At 40.5% G+C, this 21,639-nt stretch overlaps 1 protein-coding gene across 8 annotated transcripts in view; it reads right to left on the bottom strand.

The window, feature by feature from the left end:
- Positions 1-21,639, bottom strand: part of HECTD4 (HECT domain E3 ubiquitin protein ligase 4) — a 211,478-nt gene that overhangs the window by 74,133 nt on the left and 115,706 nt on the right. For 5 of the 8 annotated variants that reach the window (XR_014826914.1, XR_014826915.1, XM_005657322.4 and 2 more), the window contains exons 19-34: positions 19,667-19,820; positions 19,117-19,217; positions 16,807-17,005; positions 14,522-14,668; positions 13,037-13,141; positions 11,791-11,954; positions 10,976-11,209; positions 9,744-9,936; positions 9,432-9,536; positions 8,639-8,727; positions 8,083-8,258; positions 5,151-5,286; positions 4,916-5,057; positions 4,661-4,827; positions 2,105-2,251; positions 1,177-1,361 (exon numbers count right to left, since the gene is read on the bottom strand). Coding sequence is in view for 6 of the 8 variants with exons in the window: in XM_005657322.4 (XP_005657379.1) it covers positions 1,177-1,361; positions 2,105-2,251; positions 4,661-4,827; positions 4,916-5,057; positions 5,151-5,286; positions 8,083-8,258; positions 8,639-8,727; positions 9,432-9,536; positions 9,744-9,936; positions 10,976-11,209; positions 11,791-11,954; positions 13,037-13,141; positions 14,522-14,668; positions 16,807-17,005; positions 19,117-19,217; positions 19,667-19,820 (2,444 nt within the window). In the remaining 2 variants the exon portion in view is untranslated. The remainder of the gene's footprint in view (positions 1-1,176; positions 1,362-2,104; positions 2,252-4,660; positions 4,828-4,915; positions 5,058-5,150; positions 5,287-8,082; positions 8,259-8,638; positions 8,728-9,431; positions 9,537-9,743; positions 9,937-10,975; positions 11,210-11,790; positions 11,955-13,036; positions 13,142-14,521; positions 14,669-16,806; positions 17,006-19,116; positions 19,218-19,666; positions 19,821-21,639) is intronic. The other 3 variants (XM_013990365.3, XM_084995514.1, XM_005657325.4) reach the window with 1 other exon arrangement.

The raw sequence follows: 21,639 nt of genomic DNA, 5'->3' as shown, positions 1-21,639 counted from the left end.
CTTGGCCAGCACTGTCATTGCTAGGCCACCAGAGAATTCCGAGTTACTTTTTAAATTGGACTGGTGACTGAAAATATAATTTGGAAATAGCACTTCAAAAGTGCAACTGATAAAAAAAGTGCAACTGAAAAATCAACATAAAAATATTTATTTGGACACTATTAGCAGTGCTGACAAAAAGGAAATGAAAGATGTTCTCAGTTTCCTGAGGCTACTCTACTCCTTCAGATGGTTCTCGCTCCTCCCCACCCCACTCAGCTTTGCTGAGGTATAATTAGCAAATAAAAATTGTATATATTCAGATTGTATAACAAGAATTTTTTTTCTTGTCTTTTTAGGGCCGCACCCACAGCATGGAGGTTCCCAGGCTAGGGGTCAATTCGGAGCTACAGCTGCTGGCCTACATCACAGCCATGGCAACGCCAGATCTGAGCCTCATTTTCGGGCTACACTGCAGCTTTAGGCAATGTCAGATCCTTTAACCCACTGAGTGAGGCCATAGCATCTTTTATAGATACTAGCTGGGATCATTACCACTGAGCCACAATGGGAATGCCCAACAGGAATTTTTTAATGTATACAATGTGACAATTTAATATGTATATACATTATGAAATGATTACCACAATCAAGTTAGTTAATACATCCATCATCTCACATGGTTACCTTTCTGTGAGTGTGTTTGGTGGGGGGATGGTGAGAAGATAAGGTTTACTCTCTCAGCCACTTTCCAGTGTATAATAATCACAATGCTGCACATTGGACCTCCAAAACTTATTCATCTTTTAACTGAAAGTTTGTCCCTTAGACCGACATCTCCCCATTTTCTCCTGCCCCCTAGCCCTGGCAACCACTGTTCTACTCTCTGTTCCTATGAGTTTGGCTTTTTTAGACTCCACATAGAAGTGAGATCATTGCAGTATTTGTCTTTCTGTGTCTAGCTTTCACTTTAGCATAATGTCCTCCAGGTTAGGATATTGTTTAACGTCACAGTGTAGTGGTACATTTTCATAGAACTGTGCTGATGGAGAGGCTCCCGTGAAATCATAACTGATCAAGCCAAGCTCATTATGTGGTTTAATATAGCTTTTCTTTCCCCTATCCGGCACGGATACTTAATAAACAAACATCCACGGAAGAAATCAATGAGCTCTAGAAAGGAACCCTGCTTCCTACCTTCTTCTTTTTCCCATTCGACGCAGCGGTTGGCAAGCACCTGGAAGGCTGCCCAGGCCATGGTGGCCACCTTCTGCTTCTTGGTTTGTTTCTCACTGGAGCTGGACTCGGTCTGACTGCTCAAGCTACACAGTCGATCCATGAGCTGAACAAGGCCACTGCGTACCAGGCACTTCTCTTCACTCCTGGGCCAGGCACAAAGGGTTAAACAAAAGAAATGTAACTGAGCTGCCGTTAGGCACCTCTCACTTAAAAGTCAGGTTATCAAAGGGGCATAAAACATGCCAGTATAGTTCTCTGTCCGCAACTTAGGATACCACCATGTATCGCTGAAGACAGAAATTTTTTAGAATGAGGATTTCCTTCATAAATAATGAACTTTAAGTTCTGGTTAGTTCATACAGAACAGCAAAGTAAAAAATCCATGGAATCAACAGCAGGTTACATAAGAGAAAAAAATTACATATTTTATCATAAGGGGAATTAACTGAAAGAATGACTTCATGAACGCTTGACATCTTCAAACTATTAATCTAGTAACTAAGAAATAAGTGTGCATATGCAAAAAATTTTGCCCAGTATTTAACTTCCATGAGACCTTTTCCTTTACTTTGATCCTCTCCATTTTGACAATGCAACATAATCTCTAATGGGGATCCTCTTCTGATCATGTAGGAACTCAACAATAAGGAATTTACACAGTAGCTCTGTCAGTGACTGTAGTCACTCCTGTCAGAAGATAAGCTCATTTAATCAAGTGATAGTGTCACTGGATAATCAAAACCCAAAAATCCAATTTTATAAATTAAAAATATTTGTTTAATCAATTACATTGTGGTAATTTACATACAATATACAATTTATATACAATAAAAAGCATTTATACAATATACAATTTATATACAATAAAAAGCATTTCCTCACTTACCTGGTGTAAGGTATGGTACACAAGAGCCCAATGCTATTTGCACACGCAATAGGGTAGCGAGCGCACAAAGACACAACAGAGGTCATGGTCTCGCCAAAGGCTTCCTGGACTTGCTCGACCATCCCACCACAAGTTAGTTCTTCAATTCTAGGAAACAGAACCAAAGCTCAGGCTTCCTGAACTATGTCAAGAATAGTGAATACAAGAGCAGGTGCGTTCTTCTGAGAAACCCAAGAGCATCCAGTTCTGGATTCATCCAGAGGAATCTTGGGGAGATGAGTGTTTCCCAAACTGCAGGACCCCAGAAGGCTGTTGGGCAGGATTTCTGAGTGCGCCTCAAGGACAGGGCCCACACTCAGGAGGAAGTCTGGGGAACTCCTAGGTTTGGTAAAGGTAAGCAGGGTTTCCCACTCCAGGACTACACAGAGCCTTAAGGTTTAAGTCCTTTGTATTACTGAGCAACATTTCCCAAACTTATTTAATAATGAAACCATTTATTTGAGACATGCCTACAAGATCCCCTGAATACTGTAAATGCAAATACTAATGAGAAAACCAAGACACAAAGAGATTAGCAAAGTATTCTTTTCAAGTTCATACTCCAATTATTAGCAGAACATGAGAATCTGGTTGGGAAATAAGACTTTGCCGATGTTAAAACACAAACTGGAATAGGTTGTATAGCAATTAATACTAGTTGAAAATCGGAACTATCAGATTTATCTACAAAGATAAATAACAATATTGTTTATAATAGCAAAAATAAATAAATAAAAGCTAAGTTTTAAAAATAGGAAACTGGCTTTAAAAAGGCTCAGGAATGTGGAGTACTCATTGTGGCTCAAGGGGTTAAGAACCTGACTAGTCTACATGAGGATATGGGTTAGATCCCCACCCTCGCTCAGTGGGTTAACGATCTGGCACTGCTATGAGCTGTGGTATAGGTCGCAGAAACGGCCTGGATCCCACATTGCTGTGGCTGTGGTGTAGGCCGGCCGCTGCAGCTCTGATTTGACCTGTAGCCCAGGAACTTCTATATGCTGCAGGTAAGGCCCTTAAAAAAAAAAAAAAAAAGTTTAGGAATATGAGACAGGGCTATACAAGCACTAAAAATACTATAGAAGATAGCTACAGTGAGACTAAAGACTGAACAAATACACTAAAACATTAAGAGGTTTTATTTTAAGACACTGGGTTTACCGGTGACTTTTATTTTATACTTTGGGATTTTCTGCTTTTTTAAAGGTGTCTGGCATGTGGCATTAATAATGTCATGAGGGAAGTGTAATGCAATGAAGGAAAAAGGAATACAGTTGCCAACGTCACAGAAAAACAATTCTTATTCTGAAGTATGCCGTGGTGGTCATTAATGTTACTCCTTAGGCCTTCTGGTCTCCCCTGCAGTTGGGTGGGCATGAGATTTAGTGTGGCCAGTGAGCCAGAGCTCTGACACGGGGCCTGACAGCCCCCTTTCAAGACGGTGGTCTCCTCCTCTGTCCTAGCTTTTTCTAATTATCATGAGCCAAGATGGACCTACAATAGACATGGGCAAGAACTAAAATTATGCTTTTGAAATCACTGAGATTTTGGAGTTGTTTGTTTCCAAAGAATAAGCTGGCCTCTCCTGACTGACACAGAAATTTCTCAAGGTATTCACGTTATCTCTGAGTTAACACATTTTCCTCCAGCCATTGCCCTCTGCTTTTGGGCCAGAATTCCTCAGAGTTGTCACGAGGGACAGGCAGTCTCCAGTAGTTCCAGTCCAGTACTAGTAGAGAATGCCTTTTCTATCTGACTATCTTTGAAAACTAGCAGGGAACTAGTATAGAAAAACTCCTCCCAAGTAAAGTTATAAACCCTTCTTCAAAGTTAGCATCTATAATTATATTTTTAGAAATAGGATTCAGTAAAAATAAGCACAAAAATATACAAAAGATACAGGTATAAGGAGGTTGACTATAGCACTATTATTAATGCAAAAGCTAAACAAAACAGAAAGGAAGAAAGGAAGGATGGAAGAAAGGAAAGAGAGAGTGTGAAAAAGAGAAAGAGGGAATGAATGAACCTATGTGTCCATCAGTATGGGATGAGTTAAATAACATAAAGCCATCCATACAAAGGAGGTCCATGAAGTCCTTTAGAGCTATAAAGCAGATCTATATATATTAACATGAAAAGATAGAGCTATGCAAGATAAATTGAGGAAAACAACTGATTACAGTAAGGCATATATAATATAATCTGAACTGAGTTTTGTTAAAAAAACATACACATACACACTTAAGTGTACAAAGAGAATGAAATAGCTATTTGTGTGTGTGATTGATAAAACAAGCTCTTAATGAACAGAGTGGAATTTAGGAAGGGCGATTTTGAGTAAAGAGAACTTTTACTTTCTGTTATATGTGCTGAACTTATTAAACCATGCACCAGTTTTATAAAAATACATTATTTTAGGAAAAATACCACCATCTATGATTTGGCCCCAAGAAGACTCTTTGGAATGGCTTTGGCCCATTCCAGACAGGACAGTATAAACTAACAGAAACCACTGACCTGGGTCCTCCTTGCAGGACCATAGTCACTGGACCCACAAGATGAGTCACTCCCCCGACTCGCACAGCAGCCGTCAGCAACTCCCGCATGTGCACCAGGGCCTGCTTGCGAGTGTTTCCCCGCCGCCACCTTGTCTGTGCGGCCAAAAGAAAGCTGCTGCTGGACACCTGAAATGCATGAGAAAGAAGTACCCCTGACTCCCGCTGTCACACGACCCCCATGCTGTTTCATCTGTAGTTGCAAAACATGACTTACAGCTTGGTCAGGGTTGGTGCCGATGAAAGCAAAGAGCTGTCCCAGCAGGACACTGTAGGTGGGCTTGTCCCGGCTGTCCTCGATAGCCAATGACTGCAGGAGCGTAAAGGAGCTGCTGCGGTGGCTGGTCACGTGGCGCCGCCTATAGCAAAATAAGAAACCACTCAGGGAGTGTGCTGTGATGGATGCGTTCAGCCTGTGTGTGGGAATCCAACCTTGGCCATTAGCCATTTACCTCTGATTTGCTCTAGTAAATTCCAAATCTTCATTACCAATCATTTCCAGGTCAGAAGGAGCTGACATGCTACGAAGAAAAACAGGCTGCCGCACGGCATGAGATATCACCTTTGTTTCAGAGGCTGATTTACAAGCTGGAACAGAAAGGAAGACAAAGGTTGGACATATCTGCTACCTTATTTGTCAGGATGACAGCAATACCGAAAAGTAACTACCCAACTAAGAGAATCTTCACTTTCCATGACATCAACCCCTAAACTATCTAGCTTAGCACACAGATAATTTTAGGTAAAAAAAAAAAAAATTTTTTTTTAAATAAGGCCACACTTGAGGTATATGGAAGTTCCCAGGCTAGGAGTCGAATTGGAGCTACAGCTGTTGGACTACACCAAGCCAGGGCAATGCCACATCCAAGCTGCATCTGCGACCTGCACTGCAGCTTGTGGCAAGGCAAGATCCTTAACCTAGTCAGCAAGGCTAGGGATTGAACCCATATCCTTATGGAGACTACGTTGGGTTCTTAATCCACTGAGCCTCAAAAGGAACTGCAGGTCAATTTTCTAAAACTTTGAATATTAAGGTTTAAAACATCAGAAGTTCCCATTGTGACTCAGCAGTAATGAACCAGAGTAGGATCCATGAAGATGAGGGTTCAATCCCTGACCCTGATCACAGGTTAAGGATCCAGTGTTGCTGTGAGCTGTGGTATAGGTCATAGATGTGGCTTGGCTCTGGCATTGCTGTGGTGGCTGTGGTGTAGGCCAGCAGCTGCAGCTCCAATTCGCCCCTAGTTTGGGAACTTCCATATGCCTCGGGTCTGGCCCTAAAAAGAAAAAGAAACAAACAAAAAAATGGAAGAATAAATAAACAAACTTCAAATATAGAATATTGAGGTTAAAACTTCCTTTAGTTTGAAATACTAAACTCTTTATTAAATTGGGTTTCCAAAGAAAGGCTAAAAACTCATTTAATTTCATAAACTATCAATGTTAACTTTAATATAAGGATTCTGAAAAGCAAAGAAGATACAGAACTTTCTGGAAGCAAAAAATCTTAAATAAATCCAGATCCATTTTTTTCAGAGATGGCCTTTAATCCTGATTCATTTGGGTGACTTACTGCCATTTGGTGATATCCCTGCTTTGATCATAGTTGAGTAAATATCACACTTGAGCTGGAATCTGGCCCTTCCTATAAGATATATACTCCTATCCAGGGAAATAGTCGTTTTATAAAAGAACACTTTAATGGAATAAGACAAAGATCTTCTACATGTGAAGATCAGCTAAAAAAAAAAAAAAAGAGATGTTAAGAAAGCCAAAGTCATTTTGAATCTGTCTTAAGAATGGTTAGACAGCTTCCATCTAAAAAAAATTATAATTTGTGGGAGTTCCTGCCATGGCTCAGAGGAAATGAATCCGACTAGTATCCACGAGGATGCAGGTTCGATCCCTGGCCTTGCTCAGTGGGTTAAGGATCTGGCATTGCTGTGGCTGTGGTGTAGGCTGGCAGCTGTAGCTCTGATTCAACCCCTAGCATGGGAACCTCCATATGCTGCAGGTGCGGCCCTAAAAACAAAAACAAATAAAATAAAAGATTACCATTTTTGAAGATGTTGTCTCTAGGAAACTATTGGTTCATCATCTCTGATGCCAAGAGCCTCTTTGAAAGCATCCCCAAGCTTACTGAGTGGTTAAGTATCTTATGGGACCTTTAACGAACACAGGCTAATGCAGCCAGGGATGTAGTGTAGCAGACCAGCTTGGCTATGATCATACTACACCCCTGGCTCACTTTCTTGATGTTCTCAGAGGGGTGGACCCTATTACTGGGGTCAGAAATCTGACCTAGACTTCCTAGACAGAGTCGTCCTAGACTTCCCTCCTAAGTGAAAAGTGCCCTGGCAATCAGCTGGGATGAAAACCAGTTCACTTGCTCCATAGTGTCCACTGAGTAATGAGGATAGATAACATGGAGTTCTTCTTTCATTTTAAAAGCATGTTTATGGCTTGTTCTCTCAAGATAATTAACACTTGCTCTCAGGGCTCTGACCAGTGTTGTAGAACTGGCTTCACTAAGAGGTCTCCTTGATTTCCCTGAGAAATGCATTTCAGACTAACAATTACCCTGTGACCAGGAAAAAAAATTAATAGTGGAAATTCATCCTAGACAGTGCCACAAAATTACTAAATATGAAATGCAAACTCAGCTTCAAGTAGAGGAAAATATGATACATCACAAGATTCACAATATTGACTAATTGTATGTTACTGTGAAAATGACAAGACAAGCCATTAAAAATAAAAGGGGCACTAAAATGAACCTATCTACAAAACAAAAACGGACTCACAGACATAGAGAACAGACTTGTGGTTGCCAAGATGGGGGAGGAGGGGGATGGACTGGAAGTTTGGGGTTGGGAGATGCAAACCATTACATTTAGAATGAATAAGCAGTGAGGTTCTACTGTACAGCACATGGAACTCTATCTGGTCTCTTGGGACAGACCATGATGGGGGATGATATAAGAAAGGGAATGTATAAACGTGTATGACTGAGTCACTTTGCTGCACAGCAGAAATTGGCATATTATAAATCAACTATATTTTAATAAACAATGAAAATAAAAATAAGAGGCACTGGTTTAAAAAAGATGACATGTTTTTGGGTTCCTTAGATGCTCCCCCCAAAAACTGAACAAGGCAGGCAAGGAGGCATCCCTAATGTTCAGATGACTCACAAAACATTACATGAATTCAATGAAAATTATTTCTTGGCTGGAAAAAGTAAAAGCTAAAATAAAAAAGGCTAAACTTTCCTTATTTTTCTTTTCTATGAGTACAGAAGAGCGATTTTTTTTTTTAAGTAGCTGATGTACGTTTTATGAACAGACTAGCAGAAAGCCCTCCAGGGCTGGCTGTCAGCAGTACCTGGGGTTTCTGCAGGGGTCCCCGAGATGCTTCTTGTGAGACCAGACTGAGCAGCAATGGTGACGTGCAGCAACAGCTCAGCTCGGTTCATTAAACTCTTCACCAATGTCTTTGTTTTAGCCAGTGGGTGTGAGGGTTTCTGAATAAGAGAATTCACTTCTTGTAGGAACTTCTCCCTACAAAGAAAGACTGATATGCACTTAGTCGTTCTCTAGTTTACCAAAACCAAACTGTTTTAATTACAAAGGATGTGAGAAGATAGAGGGGAAACTAAGCAAAAGCAACACGATAAATACTGCCTGTCTTCCCCATCCGAGATGAGCAGTGCTAAAAACTGGGGCTGGTTTTAGTTCTTTTGGCCTAGTTTTAAGTGCCTATATGCTAACTTCTGAAGGTTAACATCAAAATTTCCAAATTACCAAATGAGTTCCAATTCTGAAATATTTAGTGAATGCACAACATTTTAAAAAACAATCTGCTAAAAGACAAGATCTTCACATTTTGTTTTGAGTATCAAGAGATAAGTGAGCTTTACATAGTTACTAACATCACTAACCTCAGAGATAGGACCATGTTTTCAAGATCATTTCCATCAAAGGAGACTTCCTTCATTGAACACAAAAGTTCTAGTTCTTTCATTTTGTTCTAAAGAAGGAAAAATCAAGAAAAGATGGTATGCAGGATCTGCAAAAACTGAGTTTTACTGTACATATTAAAGAGAACAGAAAAGTTCAGGGGAAAAAACCCACCACCTTTGGTTTATATTTCTACGCCAGAAGCACATTTCTAAGTTATTATTTGATATTTTAATGATTAAAAATGGCATTAACTGGGAGTTCCCGTCACAGCAGAAACGAATGGTCCAGGATCCGGTGTTGCCATGAGTTGGGGTGTAGATCACAGATGCGGCTCGGATCCCGCACTGCTGTGGCTATGGCTGTGGCGAAGGCTGGCAGGTGTATCTCTGATTCGATCCCTAGCCTGGGAACTTTCATATTGCCTTGGGTGCGGCCCTAAGAAGCAAAAAAAAAAAAAAGGGCGGGGGGGGGCATTGACTACATTTGGGGATTTATTCGGTACTTGTAACTTAGCCTTTTATTTGTATTTTAAGACTTGAAAGCAGAATTTGATAATGATAAATACTTTATAAAGTATTAGTTAAACAACTTAATGAGTAACTATTTTTTATATTATTGACATGTCAATTTTACCAACTGTATTTAACCCTTTTTAAATAATAGGTATGTTTTGAGGTATGCAACAATTAAGAAGTGACATTATTTTATCTCTACACACACTATACACTATAAATAGCAATACCCCAGTGATAAGTCATATGACTTGCTGACCTCATTAAAATGGTAGTCATAGAAGAAAGGCATGTTGTTCTCCAGTTTCCCCTGTATGGCATCATCCACCTCACTTTGCCATTTCTGTTCCAATTCTGCAACGCTCTGACATATTAAAATATAAAATAATGTGAAACTAGATGCAATATAAAAACAAATGCAACCTAAATTCAGAAGTTTTAGTTGCAATAGTCTTTTTTAAAATTCAAATCACTTTTAAAACATTAAAAGTGATTAAAACATTACATTTCTAGGAAAGAAGTTATTTCCAACAGTTATAAGAGACATCTAAATGTTTTCACTTTTACTGACCTGAAGCTGTCTCTCCATGGCATTGAGCTTCTTAAATGTCTCTCCCATGATTTTACACAACAAATCATATTCCTCAGCATGTTCCTCTTGATACTGGAAATTTATTAGGGACTGCAGTGCATCAACCAAGTTCAAGTGCTTAATAACACATGATACCACCATTTCCTCCATCACATCTGGCTGAATTACTTCTCTATGATTATAAAGGAAACTAGTCAGGCATATGCCATGTTCTCAACTCACCAACACTGTATTTTATGGATGGAAGAACACAGGTTTTAGATTTAAGTATGTTAAGTATTTACCACATGTTCTTTATTACAATAAAAGGCATGAACAATAATGATGGCTTTCACAATAAGTTGGCAATAATTTATTGCATTAAACTGATAAAACTGACATTGGCTGATGAAACTGCAAATCAAAACTAAAGAGACTTCATTTCCTATGATTTGTATATTTTGAGCCTGAGTTATATTAGAGCTGGCATAAGCTTAAGTCTCATAAAAGATCTTTGGCGTCATTTATTTGCCAATTAATTTTATGCAGTATTATGGCTTGTGGCATTTTGTGTGCATGGATGTTGTGCTGAAAACAGTGGTGCATCTTCATTTTTTCACATTAAATTTCATCTATTCTTTAAATTTTTCTCTCTGAAATGGCCAATCTTGCTTCAGAAGGCAGAGCAGAGGCCTAAAAAAATCAACTTGACTTTAAGCAAGAATACCACAAAGACATTTATAACTGCAAGACCTCACATTCTAGATTAAAGACTGTCACCATGTCTCTATGCATCAAAACAAAGAAATATCTCTAGACTCTGTGGAAACCAAAGTTGATGATTACCTTCAGCAAAGGTCAAAACCTAGAATTTGAGAAAAACCTAGAATTTGTCAAATGTTAGCAATGCATCAGAATCATATGGAAAATTTGTCAAAACACACAGACTACCTGGCCCCATCTTCAGAGGTTCTAGTTCGGAAGGTGTGAAATGGGGCCCAAGAACGAACAAGTTCTCAGGTGATACTAATGCTGCTGACTGGAGGCCCACACTTTGAAACCCGCTGGCCTGGAATACCACCTGGGGGTACTCCCCAGAGTACTTGGTTAACAGTCATTATAAGGAAATGTAAAATTAAAAGGTCCATGGGCTAGATACAAGAAACCTATCCCCTTCACTTGTTAGAACATTTTTTTTCATTGGGAAAATAGAATGCTAAATAGCAACATACTTTATACTTGGTCTAAATTGAGGTCTAGCACGCCCAGAAATTTCCCTGAGCTTTATCATGATTCCTGGAGGCAGCCTGATCCGGGGCAGGTCAAAGTAGTTTCCCACGGGAGGCACAAGGACATCAGAGGGGTAAGTGAATTCTCTGTCTTCCTCGATGGTCAGAGGCAGTGGAGAAGGGCTTGGAGTAAGGGCAGGGGAGATCACGCCATTGGCCTCCACCTGCCACTGGCACCTGAACATGAAGAAAAGAGATTCTTTACTTCCTCTTCTGTCTGGAAAGCTACTTAAAAGTTTGCAGATATATCAAATATACGAAGGATCGCATTACATCTTAAGTATTTATTCACCAAACCTTCTCCAGAGGCTAGAGAAAAATGATGAGTGTAATATGAAACCACATCTATGGGACTCTAGCTCCTCCTCGGCATTTTACTGTGTGAAAACTTTAAAATATTATAGAAAAGTGGCAAGAATGACATGGTTAACACTCACATACCCACAGCCAAGATTCTACAATAAACGTTTTGCTATGTTTGCTTTATTGTCCATCTTCCCATCCTTTTGGGGATCCTTTAATTATACAATATCTGGGTTGGAGAAAAGCTTATGCAATTCAAGCCTGTAATTTCAAATGTAGTAAAGTAAGGGCCACGAGGCACTTTGGTGGCATTTTTATATTATTTCTTAGACACAATGAGAATACTCCCAGGACTGACAGAGGCATGATCAGCTGGGAAACAGAAAAGCAGTTTCCCACATAAAATCCTTTTTCCTTTGTGAGCAAAATTCCTCCAATTTGAGCCCTTTGGTTACCTTTGTAAAAGTTTAGACCGCAAGAGCTCCTGACAGGCTTCTTCTTCTTTGGTAATTTCTGGTCCGTTGTATAGGATTCTTAACATGGAACAAGCTAACACAGATAGACCTAAAGCCAGGTCTACCAGAAAAGGTAAGCCTCCCGACACATCCTCCGAGGATTCCTACAATGCAGACAGGGGCAAACCGCACTGGTCAGTTACACGGCCCAGCGCCTCACATGTGCCGTAGCACCCTGCACTGTCCCCAAGCACAGGGGCTTACAGAGCAGCCCAAGCATCACTGCTACAGGACACAGACAGCACCCAACACCATGACTAGGTAGATGGTGGCACTTCAATGACAACAGAGGGAAGTCTCAACACAATTCTGGAGAGAGAACAGCTAATAAGTCTTCATATTAGAAATAGCACGAATCACATGCAAGATTTTTTTTGGATACTTCCTCTCCGCTGGACCTATCCAGGTATAACTCACTATTTTGTCACCTCCATCCTGAGCTCGAACGAAGATGCTGAATTCATTCAATAAATAATTTACCAAGTGCCTACTGTAATACCAGCCACTGTTCTAGGTGCCTGAGATAAAGCAGAGAAGAAGATAAAGATGACTGCCCTTGGAGCTTACATGCTAGCAGATAACTCCACTTTAGAGAATCTCGATGCAAGCAACCTCCAAGTCTAAAATACCTTTTACAAATCAGGCAACTAGAGGGGTTAGTAGAAGTCCTACTACTCTCTCTTTCTCTTTTCCTAGGTAGGAGAAGAATTTATTTAAATAGACTCCTGGAGAAAAGTAACTGGCACTGCTAAAAGGAGTAGATTAAACCTAAACACAGAGTATAACACAAGTAATTAAGCAGAGACAGATCTAGACTAGCAAGAAGAGCCTCTGGGAACAGAATGAAAATAATCTGATCCTGCTCCTCTTAAAGCCCAGAATCCAACTGCTTACTTCTATCAGGTGTTCAAGTCTTCCTCACCTCTGGAAAGATGCTGGAGGCAGATCATCTCTCCAGGCTTTGAAGCAAGGGATTCTCTCTGTGGTGCTGTATTGATTTTAGGTCCCAGCTAGTTTTATTCCATATAACTACTACTTCTATTAGTAGTCTACTACTGTCAAATGGAAGAGATGGATGAAACAGTAGCTCATATTGTGCCCTGTTTCCAGGGCAAATATGATGTATGTAACCAAGGCAGACAGGAAAAAGTACATTATGTCCACAGCAGTGGTTAGATTCAAGTACCTGAGCGCGAACTGTGCAAGCAAAGCCCCACATAGCTTTATCAGGAGTGTTGTGTTCACGGCCACTTCTCATTTCAAAGGAGAAGGTGACTGTATCTCCTTCCACCTTAAAATTTAAGGGGGAAAATGCACTTTAAAAACAAGACACAATTTTCAAGAGAGCAATGAATTTCAGAGAGTTACTTTCAATACTGCATTCCTTTTCTCACTTGTTTTTTTGATTCAAATTCCATCCCCTCTCATCTGGACACCAACCTTTCAGGTGTCTCTCCTGACCACGTGGCTTTGGGAACGAGGCATCTGTGAAATGGGCTGTGATTGCCCAATAGTGGGATCAGAGTAAAGATCAAATCTCGAGCATAATTTCAATAGATTCCTCAGATTTCTACTATTTCTGCCCGCCCCCTCTCCACTTCACCACCTCACTTGTGCCAGTAAGGTAGACAAGCAAACAGTATCTTGAAGAACACAGAGCGAGTGCTAAAAGACCTCACTCTGTCTTGTAGAACCAACACTATGAGTAGGAAACAAAATACAGGGAATCAGAGAACAATTAAAAGTATTGTGTTTAGGAGTTCCCGTCGCGGTGCAGTGGTTAACGAATCCGACTAGGAGCCATGAGGTTGCGGCTTCGACCCCTGGCCTTGCTCAGTGGGTTGGGGATCCGGTGTTGCTGTGAGCTATGGTGTAGGTCACAGACTCAGCTCGGATCCCACGTTGCTGTTGCTGTGGTGTAGGTCGGCGGCTACAGCTCCAATTGGACCCCTAGCCTGGGAACCTCCATATGCTTCGGGAGCGGCCCTAGAAAAGGCCAAAAAAAAAAAAAAAGGCATTGTGTTTATCTAGATTTGGATGCATCTGAACGATACCTCTGGAGGTAACCTGCTGCCAAAGGCTGAATTAAAAAGGGTACATAACTGTGTGTGAGATAAAGGTGTCGGGAGCAGTCTTCGGAGAGGTTTTCAGGTTTTCGTGGGCATTTCAGTTTATATTCATATTCTAGGTAGATATGTTATAGTTCAGGGGCCCACCTTACAAAGCATGGTCCAATCTCATCAGTTTGAGAACGGATCATTATTTTTGCTCCAAAGGCCCAAATTCATTTGAAAGCACTGAATCCACATTGGAAAACTACAATGGTTCAGTGGTTCTAGGATTCTCATCGTAAGGGAGTCTAGAGAAGAAGCGAGTGGGAAGAACTAGCAGTCCTTTTAACAGACAGAGAAAGAAATGCTGTGACAACCTCAGTCCATGGAGTAACCTATGGATCAGGTACAAATTCTGGAGCAGAGGGAGATCTGATGCCTCCAAGTAAAAGGAGGGTCATTCTGAACAAAGTAGTGGTTTACAAGCCTAGCATGGTAGCCCCACTTCAACCAAAGCCCTTGTGGCAAGTTTTTTCCTAGCATTCTAGTTAATACTTGGGCCCATGAGGAATGCAAGTTCATTTTCTTTTCTAGGAAGCGAATGTGCCTGGATACCATACCTTCACCAAGTCTTTCGGCCAACCAGTTCCTAAGACACTACGGCTGCCATATCCCAGTGTATTGCCTCCATACTCAGCAACCTTCCTACTGTTTGTGTTAGGCCCCGCGTATATCACCAACTTCAAAACAGAAAATAGACTGTTAGACTGTAAAAGAAAAACAAAAACAACATCTACAAATAAAAAGGCTGCAAAAAATGTTTGTTTAAAAATACATTTATAACCAGGCACTGGTGTCATTATACTAAAACTAGTATTTCCTGGTTTTTATTTTTTATTTTTTTAAGTTTTTTTTTTTTTTTTTTTTTTTTTTTTTAGATACTAGTTAGATACAGTCAGCCATTGGTATTTACAGGGCAGCCGCAGAGTAGTAACAAATATTACCACAATTTAACTGGCTTTGGGGACTTCACATTAAAATAATTATACTCGGCTATTACACATATTTTTAAAAACAGCTATTTTCATCTTAATAACATATAGCCCATTAATAACAGGGACAGTTTACCCCCTTAGATCCTCCCCCAAATTAATAAACTAAGCAAATACAGATAGGAAGACGGTTATATATAATACAACAACAAAAAAGCCAAAAAAACCCAAAAAACAAAAACTAAAAAACAAAAAACCTCAATGAGGGAGGAATTTTAAAATGCAACAAATTGAAAACAAGCCATATAGTCTTAGAATGTTGCCTAATGATATAAAAGAAAATGACATAAATTTGGGCAAGAAAGGGGGCTGCTTCTTCTTGGGTCAGTTTTCATGTATCAGTATTTTTATTCAATAAAGGTTATTCATTTACATCCAATTAACCAACTAATATGAAGGAAAAACATTTCAAGGTTATCTGGTTATTCTTTCATAGGAAGACTAAGGCTCTGGCTTCTGTAAATACCAAATTCCATCTTATAACGTGCACTCTGACCACCTCTGAGCTCAGTTTGGATCTAAAAGCTGCAATTTTAGCCCTGGATGCTTAACCATTTTGTGTTTTCTTACCCTTTGCACTTTTGGGGGACACCAGCCAGAGACCACTGGAAAAGTAAAGGTTACTTTCATCCATGCAGTAAGCCTCCCTGTGCCTCCACATATAACACTAATGTCTTCTGCAGGTGGAGGTTAGCTTATATCAGAAGATGCAAGTTACTGTTTTTTAAAGGAGAAATAAAATGAGACCAGCTAAAATGGCAACCTCTTCCATTTCCAATTTAATCATATAATTTGAATGCAGGAAATGGGGGTAGCTACTGCTAGGAGCTATAAAGTGGGACAGACGGATGCCAGGAGATATATTTTTTGAAAGGCCCACCAAACTATTTTCTAAATTCTCTTGCTTCCAGCTTCCAGCTAAGGTGAGTTTGAGGGGCCAGTCTTAAACCCCTGCAGACATCTGGGAATCTTCACTATCCTAAAAAATAATGGGAAAGAGGATTCTATAATTTGCCCAGGAATGTGTTTCACCATCTAAGTATATACAGTTAAGAAGTTCTCTATTTTTAACCTAAAAATCTCCCTTGATGGGATTTAAGACCATTTGCTCTCATATAGTTCACAGAGAAAGACAACAGATAACTAACATAAAGATAATCCTTTGTACATACAGTGCTATCAGACAAGCCTTCAGTTGTTCTTATATGTTACATGTCACAAATTCATTAGCCTTTCCTAAGTTCAACATGATAGTTTACAATGCAACAATTAGAGACAGTAGAAAATACTTCAACCCCTGAAACCCTTCCTTTTACTTAAAATTGTTAAGCCACTAGGTTGGAAACTACACTTCCTCAAAATCTATGGGGGCCCTGAGGTAGTGGCAAAGAACAAATAATTTAAATAAATATAAACCAGACCGTAGGCATACCTGCAACCCTTCTAAAAGGCCATCTTCTCCCAAAAGATACATGAGAAGCCCCAAGAATTGGGCAGAAAGACCATTCTAGATGAATGGACACCCACATCCACAGGCATTCCAAGCACAGAGGGAGGGCAAATGATACACAGCATAGAAAGCAAAGTTTCCTTGACTTGGATCTAGACTTTTGAAAGCTTACAAACGTCCACTTTCAACATGTCATTAAAACACTGTTCTTAGACCGCAGAGGTGCTGGATCTGACTCCCCCAGTCACTACCCTTCAAGGCATTATCTTAGGAAAGTTCTCCTAAGAGATATCTGCAGACAGAAATAAGTCAAGAATGGTGACCAGCAGCAAAGAAAAATAAGAAGCATCTAAGAAATCAGCATATTAGGGGTGAAACCAATACTAGACCAGTTCTTGCTTACTTTGTCATAGTCATATTGTGAAGAGCATCTGCTGTCAAATCTAAGATACAGGCAGCGAGCTCCGGGGATATGGACAGTTTCTTTAAATTTATAGTTGTCTCTGACAGGGTGAACTGTTTCCACAGTCTTCCCAGCAGCCCAGGGAGCAGGGATTTTTAAACCAGTGAGAAAGCCAGGCTCCTCCTTCTCTTCCAGCATTCTAAAACCAGACAAAGAGAAAGTGATTGAGCTTAACAGCAAGGAAAGGAAAATGTATATACCATACAATACAAGAAGTTACATTTTGCTTTAATTTCTCACAACATGCTATATGGCATTATAGCCAGAAACATTTTTTCTGTCTTTTTTTTTTTTTTTAAGGCCGCACCCACAGCATATGGAAGTTCCCAGGCTAGGGGTCAAATTGGAGCTGTAGTTGCTGACCTATATCATAGCCACAGCAACGCCAGATCTGAGCCACATCTGCGACCTACACCAACAGCTCACAGCAACACTGGATCCTTAACCCACTGAGCAAGGCCAGGGATCGAACCTGCGTCCTCATGGCTACTAGTCAGGTTCGTTATCACTGAGCCACAATGGGAACTCTCCAGAAACATGTGAAAAATTCCTATATTTAAGGTTCTTTTTGCTTTGTTAGAAAATACATTTGCCTTTTTCAAGGGGGAAGCCCAATTCATATCATGAGAAGACCTTGTTAACTTTCATTTATAATTCTTCAGGGGAAAAAAAGATATTGCAAAGGAACTTTAAGATTGGCCATTTTCCAAATCCCACAGGAACTGTCCTCTAAAGTTTCCTTTTGTTGATATCTAAATGTCACCTTTGAAAATCCCATGAATCTATGTGCCTACTTTTTACCATAACTTTTACTAAAGAAAAGTGCCCTTGAAGGCCCTCTTCTCTGCTGCTATTGAACTCTCAAGGACTTCATGGTCCAAGGTTGTGGAATACAAACTCCTATACCCTCCACAGAGCTGTTGTAGAGTCCTCTTATTCTTTACAACACTGTGCTCTCCAATATGGGAGCTACTTAGTCAAATGCGGCCATTTAAATTGAATCTAAATGAAATACAACGTCAACTTCAATTTCTTGGTCACACTGGCCATACCGAGAATGCTCAACAGTGACACTTGGCCATGGCCAATGGCACTGAGCAACAAAGATCAAATTTTCATCACCACACAAAGCTCAACTGGACAGCACACTGCTCTAGAGAAATCCTGAAGTCCTTCCCCTCTAATCAATGTTTTTAAAGATAGCTTTAGTGGGATATATGTGACATATAAAACATGGCACATATTTAAAGCGTATGAATTGGTAAGTTTGGCCATATGTATACCCCTGTGAAGCTTCCTCCTTCCTATTGGTAATCCAAGTGATTACTTCTTTGCTTTCTTTCACTAGAAATTAGTTTGCATCTTCTAGAGATTTATGTAAATACAGTCATTCAGTGTGTACCTTTAAGGGGGCTCTGGCTTCTCTCACTCAATGCAAGTATGCTAAGATTCCTCTGTGATGGAGTTCCCGTCATGGTGCAGCAGAAACGAATCCAACGTGCATCCATGAGAATGCGGGTTTGATCCCTGGCCTCGCTAGTGGGTCAGTGATCTGGTGTTGCCACGAGCTCTGGTGTAGGTTGCAGATGTGGCTCAGATTTGGCATTGCTGTGGCTGTGGCGTAGGCTGGCAGCTGTAGCTGATTCAACCCCTAGCCTGGGAACTTCCATATGCACAGGTGCAGCCCCAAAAAGCAAAAAAAAAAAAAAAAAAAAAAAAAAAAGATTCCTCCATGTTGCTGAAGATATATCAGTAGTTCAGTCCTTTTCAGTGCTGAGTAGAATTCCATTGTATGGATATACCACAGTGTGTTATCCCTTTACTTGCCAATGGGCATTTGAATTGCTTCTTGTTTAGACTTACCTAGCTAAAGCTGTTACAAACCTTCACATAAGAATCTATGCTTTCTTTTCTTTTGTGTAAATACCTAGCAGTGGAATACCTGGGTCATATGGTAGATGTATATTTAACTTTTTAAGAAACTGTCAAACTGTTTGCCAAAGTCTCAACATTTTATATCTCTACCACTAGTATATGAGAATTTTTCAATTTTGAACTAACGGGGCGGGGGGGGATACTGAGTCTAACCTGTTCCTCTAATCTCCAAAGCAATTCTATAGTTACTTGTAAAATATTGACCCTGAAGTCTCTTTCTTTTCCCAGTTAGAAAAGTCACCACTGTAAAAGGAGTACTAGGCTTCACCAGAAGAAACCATGGCAGGGTTCCTGCAAAGAAGGGGGATCCCTTACCTCTCATCCGGAAACAGCCTGCCCTTCTGGTCCGATGCCCCACATGGGGAACAGCCCACCTCGGCAAAAACTGGACACTGGGTTTTGAGTAGCAAAGCCGTCTGAAACAAAGTCATCATCACGTCCTACAGTGCTTACTGTTAATTATCTAGATGGTACTAGAGCCGAACATAGGATTCTCACTTAAATCGTCTTTTTACAATTCTAGTCTTCTCTCTTTCACAAAGAAATGCTTTGTTACTTAGACCATTTAATATCATTTTATTTAATACTGCAATGGAACATATCATTTGTATTGGTTACCCATAGCCAGCAAGAGCTCAAGAGATTAAAATATAATGGTAGGATCTCAGGAGCACTGCAGACAGCATTTTTATAGCTGACAGGCAGCTGACACTTGCTAAAAGATTGCAGTAAGTAATTTAGTCAAACTTAAAAAATTTAGTTTTAAGATTTCAGTTAATTTTTATGACATGATGTTTTCCTTCATTCCATCTTTATTTCCTGTTCCCAAAGAACAATTCACTTTGGCACATCTCAAGCCTCATACCTGACTGGTATAGAGTACCAGCTGCACGAGCTGAGGCATCAGGGCATCGGCCATGGTCAGAGTCTGTAAGTTTGGATGCATCAAGGAGGTCAGTAACACTGGAAGAAGGTGACCAAGCATAGTAGCCTTAGTAACTTGTTCCAAACCTTTTAACCTACAAAAGTCCAAGGAAACACAGAGCTTAAGCATTCCCCAAACATGCAAAGAAGCAACTACCATCATCCTTATCTGACAAATTCTCTTAAACGGCCTCTTTGAACCAGTTATATACTTATCATCACAGCAATTCAGTCCACAAACTTCCGGCCTTCCATGAGGGAGAGGACAGAAATCTAGTAACAGAGTTCACCTTCAACCTGTGATTTTTGCGCCTCCCCCCCCAGTCCAAAGTTTATATGGTGCATTTCATAGCACCTTGGAAGCACTATATAAATGGTTTCTAAAATGCAAACAGGGAGTTCCCGTTGTGGTGCAGTGGTTAATGAATCTGACTAGGAACCATGAGGTAGTGGGTTTGATCCCTGGCCTTGCTCAGTGGGTTAAGGATCCGGCATTGCCATGAGCTGTGGTGTAGGTCACAGACGCGGCTTGGATCCTGCGTTGCTGTGGCTCTGGTGTAGGCTGGTGGCTACAGCTCCAATTAGACCCCTAGCCTGGGAACCTCCATATGCCTTGGGTGCAGCGGTAGAAAAGGCAAAAAGACAAAAATAAAATAAAATAAAATAAAATGCAAATGGCTACTCTAGGTAGTTACCACCTGCCAAGTTCCCTTGGCTCTGGGGCTGCAGGTCACAGCGATGCATGAGTCTCTGATAAGGCGACAACGAATGCCTATGACACTGACCCAGCTGCCCAGAGACAGGCAGATTTTTAATGTGTTTAAAATCACGTTCTTTTTCCCCCTCCAGTGTTATTGAACTATAACTGACATCATTATATAAATTTAAGATGTACAATATGATGATTTGACATATGTATATATTATGAAATGATTACTTAAAATCCCACTCTTAATATTTCAATCCTCTGCCAGGATTAAGGTAAACGACTTGCCGAAAGAAACATGTGGGTTATGTAAATTCTCTAAAACTACTTTGGATGCTAGAGTTGGAACCAAAAACAGCCCTCGTGTCCCCCGTGCACCATGTGCCAGCAGTAAACCTTACATGTCCTAGTGCAATGTCTTTCTGCATTACCTTGTTCAGTTCCAACCTGCCCATCTACTCTCTGGGAGTGGCAAGAAACAGGGACATGGGACGGACAGGGTTACTGGAGGAAAAATTACACTGCAGGATTGTTTCAGATCAGCATCTCAACACTGAAATTAGCAATAAACACAGTATGTAACTCATCTCTAACAGCAAACCATAGCAGAACCTTTAATGGGGTGGTCTGAGAAAGAGCTTTAGTACCAGGAAAGAGAAGTCTACCTTCTATATAGATCACTCCTGTATTTGGAGAAGTCAATTACAGTAAAATCTTGAGCTATCATTGTCAATGCCGTTCTTTTTTTTTTTTTTTTTTTTGTCTTTTTGCCATTTCTTGGGCCGCTCCTGCGGCACATAGAGGTTCCCAGGCTAGGGGTCTAATCAGAGCTGTAGCCACCAGCCTACACCAGAGCCACAGCAATACAGGGTCCGAGCCGCGTCTGCGACCTACACCACAGCTCATGGCAACACCGCATCCTCAACCCACCGAGCAAGGCCAGGGATCGAACCTGCAACCTCATGGTTCCCAGTCAGATTCATTAACCACTGAGCCACGATGGGAACTCCAGTGCCATCTTTTAAATAGCAGTTAATTATCTGTATCACTAAGTCACTTCTACCTCCCTCAAGTACTTACCATAAGGAAACTAAGTGCACATGGTGCTAAGCTAGATTACCGAAGGAAAGGTGAATTTGGGAGTGATGAGGGCAGAAAACCCAAGTGTTAGAGATGATGGTGTCCACTACACCTTGCTACGCTTAGAT

Source organism: Sus scrofa, chromosome 14, assembly GCF_054392235.1.
Source record: "Sus scrofa isolate SSC_HxYL_T2T_F1_AM1 chromosome 14, Sscrofa_HxYL_maternal_Yorkshire_Landrace_v2.0, whole genome shotgun sequence".
NCBI lineage: Eukaryota > Metazoa > Chordata > Mammalia > Artiodactyla > Suidae > Sus > Sus scrofa.
The sequence above is the reverse complement of the archived record's forward strand: the minus strand, read 5'-3'. Positions and strand labels throughout refer to the sequence as shown.